Here is a 19,000-nt window from a genome sequence, read left to right on the forward strand (position 1 = left end):
TTTATGTATACAGTGGAAAGGGGGATTGCCTTTTCCCGTGCAGTGAGAAACTTTGGGAGGAGGTGTTCAAAACTTTTTTCTTTTCTTTCCCTCCCTCCAGAACCTCACCCACCACTTCCAAGCTCTTGGGCAAACATCCCACTCACCTGCCTGGTTGTTCCATTTGAACAGGAAGTGCCTTTCCTTCCCAGCTGTGTCTCTCGTTCCCCTTCCCATTGTGATTCTTTTTGAGGAGGCTGGACCTCCTTGCTGTGCCTTGATTCCCTCACCTTTGTGCTCTGAAAACCTAATGTGACAGGCTGCTATTAAAATGAGCGCACAGTGTGGTGTGAACAGGGAGGGCTGCCAGTCTAAAGTTTTGCAGGTGGGCAGTTTTAGCTTCAGTTGTGAAAGGGTTGGATAGTGTGCGTGCGCACACATATACTGTATGTGTTTCCATTTCTCCCCCTCTTCTTCCCACAACAATCAGAAGTAGTTGGGGGCAGGAGGGATGCTGTTACGGCCAACGCACTGCCAATGGGCCACTTAAATAAAGGAGGTTTTACTCCCCCCCCCCATATACGGTAGATATTGTGGTGCAGAGGGCAGGGATCAGGAGAGGCCTCTCCGTCCTTTCCCCTCTCTTTTTTTATGGCTCAGCCAGCTACTTCCCCCGCCTTTTCAATTATTCTGCCAAGATAAATGTCTGTCCAAAGCTGTAATCTCTGATATGCAGCTTTATAAACTAACTGCATATGTCAGGGCTTTGCTGGCCTCTTATTAAGCTGTAGGGAAAAGTGTGTCCAGCGCAGGAAAAGCATTGCCTTGCCATCTGCCCTTCCACACTTTCCTAGAGCCGTGCCTGCTTTTGTGTCTGATTTATTATTATTATTATTATTATTATTATTATTATTATTATTTTTCATTTCATTTCATTTCTGTACGTATGTAGGCACCCTGTCGATTGCAAGAGCTGCATGCTAGAATTCCAGCTCTGCCTTGCAAGTGACATTTGGGAGGCTGTGAGCAGGAGCTGAAGTGCCCAACTCAGCGAAGCTGTTCTGAAATAGGACTCTCAGTGGTTCCTGTGCACTGAACAATGCTGGAAGGGGATGCTCCCTTTTCTCTCTAGTTTCAGAGATGTGATTGGAGCTGGGGAGGGGAAACCTTCTTCCTCCAGAGTCCAGAGCATGGGTAGGCAAACCAAGGCCCGGGGGCCGGATCTGGCCCAATCACCTTCTCAATCCGGCCTGCCGGCGGTCTGGGAATCCGCGTGTTTTTACATGAGTAGAATGTGTCCTTTTATTTAAAATGCATCTCTGGGTTATTTGTGGGGCATAGGAATTTGTTCATTCCCCCCCCCCAAAAAATAGTCCAGCCCTGCACAAGGTCTGAGGGACAGTGGACCGGCCCCTGCTGAAAAAGTTTCCCGGCCCCTGCTCCAGAGTGTGCAGAGGAGTGAATGCCACATACCATAATGTTTTGTTGTCTTTAGAAATCTCAGCAGCCTATTATCAGCTAGAAAGGCAGTAGCAGGCAATGTTATTACTGTATTGTCTTTGCTAATCGCCATAGTAAGCTGAATGAGGTACTAGGGGAGTTTGAAATGTGATGGCATTGAGCTAGGCTGCTAGGGCATCTCTCCCTCCCTCCCTCCCTCCCTCCCTCCCTCCCTCCCTCCCTCCCTCCCTCTCTGGGTGTGTCCCTCTTCTTTTTACAAGGGGAATACTTAACCAGAAACACTACAATGAACATTTAAGAACATGACAAGGACTCTGCTGGGTCAAACCTAGCCCAGTATCCTATTTCCAAGCAGATGCCTGTAGGAAACCCATAAGCAGCTTGCTATTGTGCAGATAAAGAACTTACTGTCACAGTTTTGGGCATGATGTGCCCCTTACCTTGGTCCATCTGACTGGATTAATAAGAATTGGTACCTTGGATATTTGCATAGCGACTGACTCCATAGTGCCAAGTGTGTGTGAGAGAGAGGGGGGGGGGACAAGGAGATGGGAAACCAGCACTGTACTTGGCTACTATATATGTCAAAATGTTTGAAACATAGACAGTAAATGAAGTTAGGAATACACAATCTGCATGCATGTAGGTTCAAACCAATGCTCTACCTGCCTCAGTGTTCTGCCTTTGAATGGTGGCTAGATAGACAGAATTAATAGAATCATAGAGTTGAAAGGGGTCACAAGGGTCATCTAGTCCAACCTCCAGGAGCCAGTGTGGTGTAGTGGTTAAGAGTGGTATACTCATAAACGGGAACCGGGTTCGTGTCTCCGCTCCTCCACATGCAGCTGCTGGGTGACCTTGGGCTAGTCACACTTCTTTGAAGTCTCTCAGCCCCACTCACCTCACAGAGTGTTTGTTGTGGGGAAAGGAGATTGTTTGCCGCTTTGAGACTCCTTTGGGTAGTGATAAAGCGGGATATCAAATCCAAACTCCTCCTCCTCCTCCTCCTCCTCCTCCTCCTCCTCCTCCTCCTCCTCCTCCTCCTTCTTCTTCTTCTTCTTCTTCTTCTTCTTCTTCTTCTTCTTCTTCTCCTCCTCCTGTAATGCAGGAACCTTTCACCCAATGTGGGGTTTGAACCCGCAACCCTGGGATTCCGAGTCTCATGCTCTGAGCTAATGAGATGCCGCAAGAGAGTTCACAGGCAGGTCATGACAGCATAACAGTTCATGAACAAGCTGTGGCCCTTCCCAATTCCTCGATAGTTCTCCTAACCTAGTTGTCTCAGATTACCGTCTCTGAACAAGAAGGCGGCCACAACTACCATTGCTCAAGAAATCTGTATATGTCATGTGTTGATGTATTCCTTTTAAGAACCATTGATGCTAGAAGGTATCACCACATCCTGTGGCAATGAATTCCACAGGCTAATTATGTCAAGAAATATTTCAGTTGCGTTGCCAGCACTGGTTGCAGCTGAGAGCCTCCCTCCAGTCTAAGTTTTCTTTATCCTAGAGGGATTGTAAAATTTCTGTCAGCGCCGCTTTAAAATAATTAGATGAGTGCTAACTTCTTGTCATCATCATTATTCATGTCAGTTTTGTATTTGACACAGGCTTGGACGATTAGTCTCTGAAGTGAAGTAGACATGAAATTAACCTGCATTTCAATATAGAGGAGAATCACTGACACAGTTCTTCAAATCCCAAGGTTTAATATCTTGTGAAAAAATAATATTGGGAGCCTCCCTGATAGTTTTCTGCTTCTGATTTACTATGTTTCCTTTTTAATTTTTGCTGTTGAAACCTTGTAAGGTTTGGTGAAAACCTATCTCCATGAATCTGACATGCACACATGCAAAGATCCCATCCCATCACAATCCCTTTGCTCATGGGTTTTGGTTTTTTTTGGCTTAGCACAAAATGAATGCTCAAGGTTCTGTTTACTGCCACTGCTCCCATTCACTTTGTCTCCAGTGCAGTCCCAATTCTGGTACCTGAAGCTGAGAACACATGACATTAACCACAATCCATATGCCTCCTGTAATTTCCTGAGAAACACTTGTGTTTGGTTAGCTTTCCTTCAAACCAGCTTCCCTCTAATTTGAAGATGGGACGCCGCAGTTAATCTGAGGTGTGTACATCTGAGACATTCATTGAGCATGTGCAGATGAAAGGGCATGCTCAGATGATAGCTTCATTGATTAGGAGTTTGGGGGGGGGGTTGCAGGTGTGGCGAAACAAATCATGCAATGCCCTTTGGATGAAGACCCCCCTCCGCCTCTTCTCTGTTGTGTACAGCAATGTAAAAACATGACTTGAAAATACCTTGCTGCTGTTTTAGGCCCTTAATGTGTACATAGCCTAATCCTGAGCCAAATAAACCTTGAGACCCTTGGCACCCCACTCCTTTTCAGCATGAGTGCAAGCCGAGAGAGGGTGAGAATTGGATGCCTTCTCCCAGAACAGCAGAGTCAATGATGCTGTCTCCACATGGTGTTCGCGTATCCATAAATAAACCCCAGAGGTAGCACTTAACACATCTCTTCTCCCTGCTTTCTTTCCCTCAGCAATGCCTTTGGTACTTGGCTTCTCATTCCTAACCACCCCAACCCCCCAAATTCTTTTTCCCTTCTCTGACAAAATAACTTCTGCAGAGGTGAGTCAACCTTGCTTGGCACTCAAATATGCCCTGGTGCTGAGTGCTAATTAAAAGGTGTGATAGGAGCCTTGTAATCACTCCGAATAAAACACAATGATTTGCACCAGGGAGGAAAGTATCATTAACCCAGATTTTTTTATTTTTTCTTAAGCCTGTCAGGAAGGTTTTCATGTTGCAAACTGTCTTTTAAAAATGTTTTTTTTTAAAAAAAAAAAAAAATTATAATAATGATAATGCAGCTCTCTGAGCTCCTTGAAGTACCATCTCTGTTTAAGCACGTTAACCACTCCCTTTTCAAACCTTGCTTCATACTGGGGTTTCATACAGAGCGAGGTGCAGCATTAGTAAGGAAAACATTTTGCCAGGGGTTTAACTGTAGTATGGCCATGTGGTCTACTGAGCAAGTGCTGATGTGCTAAGGATTTAATTCAGGAACTGCTTTGCCCGTAGGCACACTCAAAACCCTTGCGCTGCAACCCTGCATGCACTTGTGGATCCCTAAATTGAAATTGCCTTCACACAAACACTCTCAAGAGTGAGCTAAGGAGGCTGTGAAACCCAGTAAGGCATAACCACCCCAGTATTGAGAGTGAAGTCTATTTGTGGAAGCAGAGCTTCCTCATGCACAGCTGGTGCAGATGTGAAAGCACACCAGTATGGTGATGCTCATCCAGATTCGAGTCAGCTGGCTGTATGCATCCCCACCCAGAAGTGGTAGAGCAACAGCTAGAGTCCTACTGGGTCCTGTGTCTTTTGGAGAAAGTTGGCTTTCCACTGTGGTTGGTATTTTTGTTATTCTAGACCAAGGTAATCCAACACATGGCATGAAGGATGCATGCAACCCTTGATGTCTTTTTTGGCAGATCTCAGCAACATTTCACACACACACAAACCCCACAGCTCTCATGCTGCCTTCCCAGGTAAGCAAGGCGCTTAGGGAAGGAGGTGTGAGGACTCCAACAGAGTCCTCAAATCCTGCAATCTCCTTCCCAAAGCCCAGTTAGCACTTTCTCAGCTCTAATACCCTGCCAGAGCCTCACACCTCCTTCCTAAACCCCAACACCTCTCTTATCCAGCTTTGGGAAGGCAGTATGGGGGCTGCAAGGGATGTCAATTTTCATCCTTGTGCCCCCCCCCGCGCACCACAATACAATGTGCATGCAGCCTGTGGGTCCCATGTCAAAGTACCCTTGCGACCCACTTGGTATGAAAGTTGGACTGCCCTGTTCTAGACTGCTATGGGTGCGTGGTAGTTGCAGTATCATTTAAAGAGGGACGGCTACTATCAGTGGCTATTAGCCACAATGGCTCTGTTTTGCCTCCCCTGTCAGAGACAGTGCACCTCTGAATACCAATTGGTGGCATTTGCTGGGAATTGCATGTGGGTAGAGTGCTGTTCTGCTCATGTCCAGGTCGCAAGCTTCCTAAAGGAGTCTGGCTGGCTGCTGTGAGACCAGGATGTTGGACTAGATGGGCCATTGGCCTGATCTGGCAGAGGTCTTCTTATAGGGGCCTTCTTCCCTGTGGCAATTTCCAGAGGGACAGCCAGCCCACATCACTCCATTGCAGCAGGAAGTCCTGTGGCACCTTTAAGGCTAACCTTTATTATGATGTGGAATATAGTGCACTTCATAGATGCATCAGGTATCCTTCTTGGTTCTGATGAAGTGGGCTCAGCCCCATGAAAGCTCATGCAACCCATCTTTGATTGGGTACCTTTGCATCGTCTGAGAGTAGCCACAGTTCAGTTTTCCGACTTGCATGAGCAAAGGGGTTGAAGTTCAGGATAGGAACCCACCCCCTGTGGCTATAACCAGGATTTGTTTTAGGGGGGCAGAACTGAGTCATCTGCAATGCAGTTGGTCAGTTAGTTAAGTTTTTTTATTTATTTACTTGATGGGGGGGGTCAGCTGCTCCCTGCCCCCCTGGCTACACCCATGCCACTCCCTTGGGACAGCTGCCAAATCACAGCTTTCACTTATTTAAGCAGATAGGCGGTGGTTGGTGGTGAGGGGGGAGAGAAATATTTTGCTTAGAAGCTGGGTTGATTGAACTGCTGGCTGCTGTGGCGAAGGGAGAGGTGATGTCGGATTCCCACTCTCCTTGGATTTGGCCAGGCAGAGCCAGAGTAGTGTGCGAGGCATGGCTAGTGAATGAGTCCAGACACATTTCCCTGTAAACTCCTTGCACATGCCAAAGTGAATAGAATAATCACCTGCGCTTGATACTCTGCTCTTTGATCTCTCTTGCAGGCTGTGCCTGCCCTAATGGCTTTCATCCCTGAGCAAAGATCATCCTTTGCAGTCTAATCAGTCTAAAGGTGTCTCTGCTACATGACTTGCAGGAGCATTTCAGCACCTCTGGATAGTAGTGTGAACTATTTGCTTAGGCTGAAGAATATTGCTTTTTCCCATGTGAACATCCCCAACCACAGGCCTTGCCCTGCTTTTCCAGGCTTCTTCAGTGAGAGGCCTTTTGCACTGATAAAACATTTTGCACCTTGGAATTTTAGCCAGGGCTGTTACTCCTGGGTTTATGGGATATAAGGCAGAATCCCAGACTTTCATCTTAGGTCCCACATTTTTTTAAAAAAAATTAATGGACCAAAGCTAATCTAGTTCTTAACGTTTAGAAAAATAATAGTGGTGGTTGGAGACATATTCCTGTAGAAAGCTACAGTATCCAATAATTTGTGGTTATCTAATGCCCGTATGGCTCCTCCACTGCAGCTTCAGTTGAATGGAGAGTTGTGGGAAGCAATTCCATTGTTATACCTGTATTTCTCTCCCCCCCCATGTCTGTTGAAAAGTGCACAAACCCAAGTGGTACTGAAGGAAAATAAGTTCAGGTTTTTGCATCAGCATATTCTCTCACCCTCTCACTTTGAGATCTGTTTGCAGATCTATGTAGTGAGTTGCTGTGGATCATGGGTGGCAACAGCAGGTCCCCCCAAACAAGGAGCTCCCCCCTCCCCCCACATGTAGAAAACAATGTGCCTGCCTAGAAATATATGTTGCCCCCTAGAAATATATGTTGCCCCCCTCCCAAGTTCTTTTCTCCAGTGTCTCCATTGCTGTGGATATGCCCTAGAAAATGTCTGTTTCCCCCCTTCTGTTCTCTGCCATGACTCTCTCCAGAAGCACTGATCCCCTCCTGCTTCTGTTGACTGACAAGTGATGGCCCCAAGGCGCTATCATTTTGGCTGCTGGCTGCCTAGTGCTGCCCTGCCTATGTTGCTAGAAAGGCCCTTTGCCTTGTTCCAACAAATGCATGATCTCCGCCTGGCAGGACAGAGGTGTAATGCAGCCGTTTATTATTCCGGGCAGGTTCGTCTGCAGCACTGCATCAGCCATCATTTTTCATCTGCTGCTCACTGCCCCCTCCTCCTCCTCCTCCTCCTCCACACCCCTTGGTTGTGCGCTCATTCTCCTCCTCGACACCCCCTCCTTGCTTCCCCTTCTCTCGTTTCTCAGTTGGTTAAACTCAGAAATTGTAAGGAGAAGAGTGTGCAATGTGAGTGGGTGAACGTGCTAGCTTGGGAGAGGCTTTGGCTGCACTCTTGAGTATGCTGAGCAAGGCTGGATGGGACTTAGGAGAAGAAATGAGGAGGCTTTGGGTGAGCAGATGGAGAGGAGGGTGGGGTTGTTGTTTTTTAGTGTGTGTGACTTTTTCAAATTTCACCTTCCCAATCTTAACATGCTTGGAGCATGAACCTTGCACAGCCTGTCTTTCGTGAGGCTCCCCTCTTGCAATTTTTCCTCCTTTGAAATGAATCCACGATGTACCTGCAAAGAGCCCTAAAGCAATCATTCAGACTAGCTGGGCTTTAAAAGCTTTGCTTTCCCTTCCCTCTTGCCTGTTGCATCCTCTCTGTTTCAGTCCTGCTCTCCTTTGTCCTCTTTATCAGTAGACTAAGAGGCCTGCCATAGTGCTTGGAGGTAAAGCCTCTCCTCTTTCTGGAGGGGAGGGGTTGCGAGCAGGAGCCATTTCCCGCCTGTGCAGGGGGGGGGCGTGTTCGACCCCCTGCCTTAGCCCCTCCTTCCTGCCTCGTCATGCCCCATAGCCAGCCAATAGGGCTGGCTGGGGGGCGGTGTCTGGCTTCATTCAAGCAGCTCGGCAAATGCCATTTTGCTTTTTGACCTTGCTATGGACTTCGGTTGGACGCCCAGGGGGCCTGGTAGGAGTTTTTTTATCCATTTGGCAAATTGGCACCGGCCTCTTGGTTTTTTCGACTACCTCGTAGCAACTCGTCACAACTTTATGGTATTGGCAGTTAGGCAATATTCAATAGGTGATGTAATATGTGTGGTGTGTTGGTCAGGTGGCGGCCATCACCTACCTCCTAGGGGTATCCCTTTAATGGTATCCGGCAGTCGTGGATCCTGTCCAATGCCCTGCTAGTGGCTAGGGCCATAGCATGACCCCCGTGATGTCAGGGGAAGCTTCCAGTTGAATTTGCATCAACAAGCTCCTCCCACTGGTTGTTAACCCTAAAGTGACTCCCCCCCCGTGGGGTGGAGTCTGGTGTTGCGCTCTTGTCCAATGCCGCCTAAGCCAATACCACTCACACGGCGTAACCAATAAAGTTGTGGCCTTATTTTACCCATTAACCTAAAATCATGTGTCCGTGTGTTTTATTTACTCCACACGGGTGATGGGTCACTGGCTCGCAAATGCCTTTACCTCTACAACATGTTGCAGATGCAACTGCAGTGGATATGAAACTTCCTCACCCTAGGGAAGCTGCTTCCACATTGTCTGTCTGTCTGGCACATTGGGGTTTGTGTGAACGGAGTGTATCCTGGCAAAAAGTGCCTCAGCTGCATGATACAGTGGGGGACCTTTTTCAGCCTGAGGGCCACATTCCTTTGTGGGGAATTCTGCAAGGGCCACATGCAAGTAGTGAGTCAAACAACAGGTATGATCCTTGCCCTTGTGCCGTCAGCTGGAAACTCATTTCCACCACCTCTCACATGGGTGCCATTGCCATTATAAGAGAACAATGGAGGCATTCATTGTGAGTTCCGGCACCTCTTCTAGAAAAAATAGCACTGGTGGGTACACACACACACACGCTCCACAATCTCTGTCATCCATCCAGGCAAGCAAGAGGCATTAACGACAATTCAAGGACACATTTCAGTCAGGCAAAAGCCAACAACAACAACAACAATTTATTTATACCCCGCCCATCTGGCTGGGTTTCCCCAGCCACTCTGGGTGGCTTCCAACAGAATATTAAAATACAATAGTCTATTAAAAGCTTCCCTAAACAGGGCTGCCTCCTCAAGAACACAGAGGAGGGCCAGTGAGGCATGTGAGGAGAGAGGGTGGCTTGAGGAGAATCCCAGGGACCAGATAGGGAGGCCTGGGAGACTGCATTCGGTCTTCAGGCCTGATGCTTCCCAACCCTGTTGTAGAATGGCAAGCTGCCTTAGGAGTACTGGAGCCTTAGCCCTTTCACCTTACCTGCCAACTGAACTATTTTTGGGGGGTTTTTTAGGGCAGGGGGGTCAACCTGGAAATACCATGATTTGAACCTTGAACCTTCTTCATGCTTGTGATGCTTTTTGCTCCATAACTAAGGCATGGGCACCTTTTGTTACCTTGCTGAGAACACAGTAGGGTTTTATCTTGAGCTTTGGCTTTCAAAATTGAGGCTTTTCTCTGAGCTAAAAGGAGCCTTTGGGGGACCTTCGAAGTTAAGACTCAAGTGATGGCCCTTGACTCCTTGTATCCAGAATCCAGGAACGCTGCATTAATTACTCTGGCTTTTATGGAATAATTAAGCCGCAAACCCTTAGGATCAGGGGAGTGCTGCTGATTTATCAGGTTCCATGTTAACAGCATCATGCTATCTTTCCTCTAATGAGCTTATAGTCACTGTCTCTCGAGTGCTCGGTGCCCTTTTAGGGACTGAAATAAGATAAAATGTAAGTACCACTCTGGGAGGCTTTTTTTTAAAAACTGAAATATTATATCTGAAAGTGGGGCCATTTGATCCTCTTTTTTTTAAAAAAAAGTCCTAAATGGTGAGGACTCAAGCCAAATCTGTGAAATTGCCATTATTTTCCAGGCATGGTAATGTCACAAATTCTGTTCCTGCTATATTGTGACATCCTAGGCAGCAGACTTGCAGCAGTGAGGCTGGGGGTTGCTTGGGGCTGATGTAGTCCAAAATATCTGGAGGGCACCAGGTTGGGGAAGCCTGCAATATGGTGAGATGTGGCTGGGAACATCCTTCTGGAATTCTCCATTTTCAGTTCCTGTCTCCTAGCATGCTTGACTTTGGACATCTGTGCAGAGGTCGTAAAGCGTATCCCTGACAGGGAACAGGAGCAGGGAACCTCTCCTTCCTCCGTAAAGAGATTTTTGTTTTTATCTCCCTTCTCTCGACCTGTGGCAAGGAATCCCTGGAGCTCTAGCTCTGAGAAGGAAAGGAATCTTGCTGTTTGGAATGGGAAGATAATGATAGGTGCCCTGCAGGCTCCTCGAGGGGTAATTAGGGACTCTGCCATCACAATATTAATTAGTTGCTTTTTTCTTACCCTCTAAACTCTTTCCAGAATATGTTATTTGCTATTAAAGAATAAAAAATTAGCAAAAAATAATAATCGCCCACTGCCCCTCCCCAACATGCTATTAAACAGCAGGGGTTGGTTTAATTGGATCTTCCTTCTTAGCCTCCTTCCATGGGAAGCTTTAGTGCCTTTAAACATAGATGAGCAGTTGCTACCTGAATTTCTCAGTACCAGGTTTATAGGCAGTGAATCAGATGGACAAATAAACACGCATTTGCTGCTCCAGGTTAGATAGGAACCTGTTTTTATAAAGGATCTGTTTGAGAGGTTTTCTGTCTTTCCCAAGCTATCAGTCTACTATGCTCCCCCCATACCTTAAAGAGATCTTCCCAAACCATTGTTTCCCCCCCAAGATTGCTTTTTTGGTTCAGGGTGAGCTGCAAGTTGGGCATCCCTTTTTGGATATGTACTGAAATTGTTCCAATAGGCCCGGAGATGGAGCTTTGTCTGAGATGAATTGAACAATTGTGATGACACATGTCAAAATTACCTTTTCAGGCTGCCTAGAGAATTCTCTGCTGCTGCTGCAACAGTTTTTCCTGTGCTTGAGGTTTTCTGGTGTCCTCTCTCACCATACAAACTTTCTTAATAAAAACATGGTTGCATCTTAGGCAGAGACAGGCACAATCTGCTTGGCTACTTCACACTGCCTCAGCGTTGCCTGCTCTAGCAAGGAGCCCTTGTCAACTGCAGACAGCAGTTCAGCAGGTGAAGCTTTCTTCATCACAGCATTCCCGTGATCTGGTATTGCAGCCAGTTCAGTTTCCACCTCTCAAACACCTCCTTGCCAGCTGCTCCCGAAAGTACCTGTTAAAAGCATAGGGGCCCAGCCAGAGAAAAAGGCAGCAAATCTTTTAGTGAGCTTCACTATCTTTCCAACACAGTGCTGTTGTTGATGTTTCTCCTCCCTGCGTCTCCAGCTTCATATCACAATGCTGCAAGTCCCACTGACTCTTTATCTGTGGGTACCAGAACCACATTGCCTCCTAACCAGTATTTCTCCTCATCACTCATCACCCTTTTTGATCTCTGCATCTCTTAAATTGCAGCTGATACCCAATTTTAATAATAATAATAATAATAATAATAATAATAAAGTTTTTAATCCGTGATATTTTAAATGTATTTTAATATTTGATGGAAGCCGCCCAGAGTGGCTGGGGAGACCCAGCCAGATGGGTGGGGTACAAATAAAAAATATTATTATTATTATTATTATTTGTTATTGTTATTGTTATTGTTATTATTATTATAATATGCCACCTATCTGATTGGGTTGCTCCAGCCACTCTGAACAACTTGCAACAAACTATAAAACTATAAGGAAAGTTAAAACTGCTTACCTGTGTAACATGCCACACAGTCAGCTTTGCATTTAAGTTGGAGCATAAGCTACTACCGTATATGCTCAGGGCAAGGGATCAATGGTCTTGCTGGCTGCTGCAGTAGCATAATAGTTATTTATCTGTAACATCCCCCCCCCCATGCCTCCAAGTTGCTCAGGGAGGTATGCATGGGTCTGTCTCCCCACCCGCCACACACACACACACACACACACACACACACTCCACTTTTATCTCTGTGAGGCAGTTTGAGTTGATGGCCCAAGGTCACCCTTGGATTTTCATGGCTACCTGGAGATTTGAACTCTGAGCTCTCCAGTCTTAGCTCAGCACTAACCACTAGATCACACTGGCTCGGAGAATTAAAGGGGCTAGCATGCTACACACAATATTTATAACAAGCGTTTGGAATGCTGCTAGTGGGGAAAGCCACACAGGGAATGCAACTGGGAGCAAAGAAATGGCAAGTGGCAAAAGGCTTGTGTTGCCATGAGAAAGGAAACATTGATGGGTGAAAATAATTGTATTTTTTAAAATAAAAAAGTAAGCAAAGTACAACAGTCACCTCTGTTTTAAATTTCTTTCTTCCAAAGGAAATGTTAGGGCTCAGGGGTGAACCAAACCCAATAACAAATGAATGCTTTTCTGCTTTGCAAAAGCAGTCACCAGCTAGAGGAAGCAATCCAGACTGGAACTGTGGCACCTTTTCACCATGCCATTTGCCAGTTAAAATTTCCCCCTCAAAGCTGCTATCTGCCCTGTGGAGAAAAGCATACATGTGCACATACATTTTTTTTTCCTAATGGTGCAAGTGGCAGCTGGTGGTTTGCATTGGGAAAACAGCAAGGGGAAAGGGTTGAGCCTTCTTTGCCAGCACCAGGATCCTGAACTGGATCACCTTCCTGCCACTGCTGCCCCCCCCCCCCGCAAGTTGCTGTTGCAAAAATTCAGAGAGCAGATCTGCATTCATTCAGTTTCATCACACCTAGTTTGGCCCTTGGGTGCACATAGGTGCAATGTATAGTTGGTGTCACAGTGTGGTGGGGTCTTGGGCTGAGAATACTGTAGCCACAACTTACTTGGCAGCCTAGAAAAATGCTTTGGGGCTGAAAAGCACTGCCAAATCCCCTCATATATATCTGCTGAGGGATTCACTCTTATTCAAGCTGGAGATTCTCAGCGAAGGATGCAACTTGCCCTGTTATCAAGGCTGAGGAGGATGTGACTAGGGAGCGTAACAGTTTGTCCTTTGAACACTTCCATATCCCCGCTTCAGTTCCTGCAATGTCCATCTGTTACAGTTTTTCTTTTTCTATCCTTATGCAACTGGCGTTTTCCTTTAAGGCAGATTGTCATTTGCCAAGACTGGGTGCTCCAGTATGTGGTGGAAGCTGCTTATTAGCTCATGCAATGTCCCTGATGTCTAGTTCAGAATCACAAACTGTAAGGCTCTGGCTCTTGCAAGATAACAGTACACGTTCCTTAACTCAGATGGCTGTAGAAGTTGTTATTTTTGGTCTTGATGTTTTGAATGAAGTTAATGACTTCTTGTGTTGCTTGTTTTTTCATGGAAAGGTCTGTTCTGTAGTAGATTATGTATATCCAGGAGATATGCAAACCTGAGCTAAGAAAACCAGATTCCCTCCCCAACCTCAGTTTGAACAGTGAGGGATGGTCAATGGGAAAGTGAGTTGGGGGACAACCAGTGAGGCATAGGGTTGTATCCAATGCTTGTTCTTCTCAGAATAGACCCACTGAAGTTTATGAGCGTGCCTCACTTAGGCTCATTAATTTCAATGGTTCTACTTTGGGTAGAACTAGCATTGGATAAAACCAATAGGGAAGGGTTGTAACTCATTAGTAGATCATCTGCAAGCATCTTCAGACAGGGCTGAGATAGACCTATGTCTGAAACTCTGGAGAGCCATTGCCCGCCAGTATACTGTAGATGGTACTGAATTAGATGGATCAGTTTGGTCTCACTTGGTATAAGACACAAGACAGCCTCCTACATACCGGTAACCCACAAAGTGTAAAGGGTTGCCACTCCCAGCCTGAGGGTCTGTTGCCACATTGAACATCAAGGCTCTGGTGTTGCATGGTCATTGTTGCCCATGGTTCAGATGTGAATCTGTGCAAGGCAAATTGATTGCTAAGTTCATGGTAAGCATTCAGAGTGGAAGAGAAGCCCATTACATGCAGTGGGAAACCAGAACACACACACACACACACCATGGCAATTTAGCTAAAAATCAGACTTAGCTAGAGTGCAAAATGCAGTGCCAGGGCAAAGTCCTCCTTATTTAAACAATTTCACGGAAAGCTGCTTCTCCATTAGGAGAAAATCAGTAAGTTTGGTCAGAAAGTGCAGCTACTTTCTCTGGCCCAAATTGTATGTGACAGCAGCAGACCCGTTTTTTAAAACTTAGGTCTGCCACAATCACTTATCAAGTAAGATTTTAGTGCAAAAGCGGCACGCAGGTGCAATGGGCTCAATCCTGTCCTCCCTCCCACTGCAGCCTCCATCTGGATGTCACATTTCCTTCAGCTGGAGCTCCCAACACCAGAATCAAATTATCCCCTTTTTGCTCTAAAACCTGGACCCTCAACCCACTTTATATGCAGCTGAGGTAAACCCCAGTTTTAAAGAAATGGATCTGCTACATTCCATTGGAGCCTTTTCAGGGGTAGTGTTCACAAGCTCTCCCAGTGTACAAGGGGGAAGCAGGACTGCATTGTGTAGCCCTGCCCAGACTAGCCCTGCCCTCTGACTGTCGCATGTACTGCGCAGGGATGGAGCCTCTATTGGAGCATGTGAGCACTGTTCTGAAAAGGACTTTTCTCTTACAGCATCTGGAAAGCTGGATTTCAAACAGAGGTGTTTTCTCCCCATTGCTGCTTCCTAACATCCAACAATTTGGGTTGCATTTCTAAAGTGAAAGAAAGGCTTAGGGCTGGGTCCTTGTTTCTGTGAAAGGAGGGAAGATGTCCAATAGGCATTAACTGTTAAGAAATGTCTCCGATGGATGATGTTGTCTTACAGCAGACTTTTGTGTTGATTTTGTACAGTGTGTATGGAGAGGACACAAGCTGGTTAGGCCTGAGAGGCCAAACCCTTAAAGAGTTTTCCACTAAAATATAGCTCTGGGTCCAGAAAATACAGCCCCAAAGGAATTGCGGAATTAATAGAACAGCAAATTTTCCTTCCACTCTTGTCCATCATTTAGTATTGTGCCATTCATTAAAATGCAGTTCTGCTGCCTAGCATCTGTGTATCAATATCTGTATGCACAGAGTAGGAAAGGTCATCTACTGATAGAAAATCTCTCTACTCCTGTAGCATATTATTGGGGGTCAAAACAGATCTATTACCCCTGCCCAAACACATAAAATCTGATGGGAGTCTGGATGCACACTTCCATTTCAAGTCGAAGAATATTGCTGGCAGCTATAGATTGGGCTCGTCCCCACACACCAAAGCAAGATCAGAGAGTTAATCATAGCCCTAAGAAAGACCTCTAGGGCCATCAAGCCCAACCCCATGCTCATTGCAAGATCTGCAGTGTGGGATGAAGATGCAGCACCCCTGACAAACGTCCAGCCAACCTCTGATTAAATGCATCCTGTGAAGGAGAGCCCACCGCTTCCTGCAACAGGGAACTGCTCATACTGTTGGGAAGTTTCTCAAAATCTGCTTTCCTATGGAAATGGCATTTCCTCCACTCTGCCAACATAGGAGCTGTGAATTCCTCCCTGCAAAGGTCGGATCAAGGATGAAGGGAGGCCGAGCCCTTGCTTTTTCCTTCATAGCGGCTGGGGGCGGGGCGGGGCGAGGGTGGGGAGAAACTACTTTCCAAAGCAGTTTTTTATTATATTTATTTAAAGCATCTTAACCTCACCCTTTAGCTGAAAAGGCCACCAGAGTGGCTTATAAAAGACATGACGCACTAGGAAAAAGGGATGGGGAGGAAGGAGAGGAAAAAGCAGCCTCAGGCACCAGTCCTTAAAGTTTGGTTCTTATGCTCAACAGCACTTCTGAGAAGCCACAACGGCTGAAGCCATTGTGCTTTTGTGTCCTTAGGTGGTGGTTCTTTTATGGCATATGCATTTTTAAGGTTGGGAATTTCCCTGGAGGATCCACTTGCAGCCTTTTAATGTAAAAAGCCGGCAAAGTCAGTTAGAAACTCCCTTCCTTTGTGTCACTTCCCTGTCATTTTGTAACCTTTTCTTGGCTTCTTTGTATTTTCCTCTCTGAGGCCAGGAATTTACAAATCTGTTTGAATTGAGCACATTGTCTTATGGGGCTTCAACAAACAAACAAAAAAGGCTAGCCTTGGTACATCTGATTTCCAAAAGGTTTTTTTTGCAGTACATTGTTATTTATAATTGTGTATTATTATTATTATTATTATTATTATTATTATTATTATTATTATTATTAGCAGCAGCAGCAGCAGCAGCCTATAGCACTCTTGTGAGTGGAAAGGCAGCAAAAACATCATTAAATACATTCAGAGCTGCTCTGAAGAGCAGCGCAATATCTGGGCCAATCTTTAAACGTGGCTGCATCCCTTGCAATTTCATTCCCAGAATGGATACTTCCCATTGCCTCTGCTGCACCCATGTGTATATAAACTGCCCTCTTGGGTCTCTTATTAACTTATAATTTTTGTTTCCTTGTCTTGCAGTTTCGGTTGAAGACAGTACCCAGGGAGCCCATCTCTTTCTCTGGGAGATGCATACTGGCTGTTGCTAAGGTTGCTTCCACGGTAACATGTGCATCCTGTTTACACCTTCATTGGAAGAAGTTGGGCTTGGCTAGGCTCACCAGTTTTACCTGGGGAGCTGCAAAAAGAAGCGCTGGTATCCCCACGCCCTTGCCAGCCCTTCCCTCCAACCCAGGATCCTCCGTTTCCCCCAGAGGCGTTGCTTCTGGTGCCCTACAGGCCACAGAACTGGGCTGCTTTCTGCGTGGAGCTCAGAAGTTTACATTACCTGCTCTGTTTCCGTTGAGGAAAGAGACACAGGAGTGAAAAAGTTGCAGGCAACATTTCTCGTGCTGCTCTCTGCTTGAACCAACTCTGCTTTTGTCAAGATGACGAACAACTCTGCCGATCACCACCCTGGGAACTCTGTGGTTGAGGGCAACCATGAGGGGGACTTTGGTTGCTCTGTTATGGATCTGCGGGACCTCATGGAACTTCGCAGTGGAGAGGCTGTGAACCGGATAAACGACACCTATGGGGGTGTACATAATATTTGCAAGAGATTGAAGACCTCGCCAGTGGAAGGTAAGGAGATGTATTGCCCCAGTGGGGAAATAAATGTTCTCGTTGCCTATGGAGGCCTGGAGAAAGCTAGCCTCTTGCTTGAAACTGTTCCTGGGTTTTGAGTGGCTGTGTCAGTTAATAAGGAGTTCAAGTTCATATGTATTGGATCTGCATGGTTAGACTCGCTTATATAAATCATCTGCCAGGGACCAATAATCTGCATAAAAATTAGACAGCTTGGCAGCAAAAGCTACCTCTCCCCCCCCCCCCCAAGTTGCAAAGATAATTTGCTAGACAAATTCAGAAGAGACATACGGTTCACACTGTTGGGTAGAGAGGGAAATCATCTGCTGGGCTCATCTATGTAAAATGATCTTGCATTGTGTGATGTCTGTCAAGTAAAAAAAAAAAAGGTGTATTTTTATTTTTATTTTTTTGGCATGGGTGTCAAAAGACCCTCTAAATACAGCACATCAAGATTCCAAACACGATAACAAAGAACAAGGCTGTTCCACACAAACGTCAAACTTGCAATGGCTGCTTCACTCCCCTTTTCTTCGGTCCATGGCAGCCACTTCTTGTTTGAAGTTAAAAAGTTGCATGCATGACTCATCGCCAAAACCGTCAGTTCCCATGTAGGGAAGAAATGTGGTCCTGTGTGGGATTGTCTCCGTCCATCTCTCCACGGGCAGCAAGTAAAATCTTTAAGAGAATACACCTTGGAGGCTTAAGAGAATACACCCCCTCCAGATCTACCAGCCACCTTGAGCAGGGAGCAGCAATAGGCCAAACTAATAAAGCAGCTGCTGTGAATGATACAATTCCTGCTCCAACTTACCATGCTCAAAAAATTCTGATAAGAATCGTGTGAATCGGACTTTGTGATTATCTGTTTTTTGGAGGAGCCTAATGAGCCTTCAGGACGCAGGTGATGCTGTGGGTTAAACCACAGAGCCTAGGGCTTGCCGATCAGAAGGTCAGTGGCTCGAATCCCCACGACGGGGTGAGCTCCTGCTGTTTGGTCCCTGCTCCTGCCAACCTAGCAGTTCAAAAGCACGTCAAAGTGAAAGTAGATAAATAGGCACCACTCCAGCGGGAAGGTAAACGGCATTTCTGTGCGCTGCTCTGGTTTGCCAGAAGTGGCTGAGTCATGCTGGCCACATGCCCCGGAAGCTGTCTGCGGACAAACACCGGCTCCCTTGGCCTATAGAGCAAGATGAGCGCCGCAACCCCAGAGTCGTCCGCGACTGGACCTAACGGTCTCTTTACCTTTACTAATGAGCCTTCAGTGTGGGTGCACATACACTCGGACACATGCTTTGGTTCTAAACGTGAGCTTTGTAGAGCAGGTTGCAGCTTTTTGATGTTACTTTGTGCACTTGTGCATATTGAAAATGATCGCTAGGGTGAGATACCATAGAAAGTGCAATCCAAGATTATTTGCATGTGGGTGCTATCAGTGCAGTGAACATAAAACTGCAAAACCCTCAAGGGAACATGTTGAAAATGATGGGAAGAGGGAGAGAACCCACAATAATGACCTGAGCCTTAATCATCACACAGGTAGGTGATACCCATAAATGCACAGACCTGGCTGGGTTCCTCCCTTGATCTAAGGCCCTTTCAGTAAAATGCCAGGTCTTTTCCTTACATCTGAAATGCAAAGAGTGATACTTTTAAAAGAGACCTCTACATCAAGGAATGTAGT

The 19,000-nt window shown here is 46.1% G+C and overlaps 1 protein-coding gene across 7 annotated transcripts in view; it reads left to right on the top strand.

Annotated features, from left to right (window-relative positions):
* ATP2B4 (ATPase plasma membrane Ca2+ transporting 4) overlaps positions 1 to 19,000 on the top strand; it is a 157,407-nt gene that overhangs the window by 61,057 nt on the left and 77,350 nt on the right. For 6 of the 7 annotated variants that reach the window (XM_033152730.1, XM_033152731.1, XM_033152725.1 and 3 more), the window contains exon 2: positions 16,711 to 17,313. In XM_033152730.1, the coding sequence (XP_033008621.1) occupies positions 17,118 to 17,313 (196 nt within the window). In that variant the 5' untranslated portion in view covers positions 16,711 to 17,117. Of the gene's footprint in view, positions 1 to 16,710; positions 17,314 to 19,000 lie in introns of those variants that run through there. The other variant, XM_033152727.1, reaches the window with a different exon arrangement.

This window comes from Lacerta agilis, chromosome 6 (assembly GCF_009819535.1).
Source record: "Lacerta agilis isolate rLacAgi1 chromosome 6, rLacAgi1.pri, whole genome shotgun sequence".
In the NCBI taxonomy this organism is placed as follows: Eukaryota; Metazoa; Chordata; class Lepidosauria; order Squamata; family Lacertidae; genus Lacerta; species Lacerta agilis.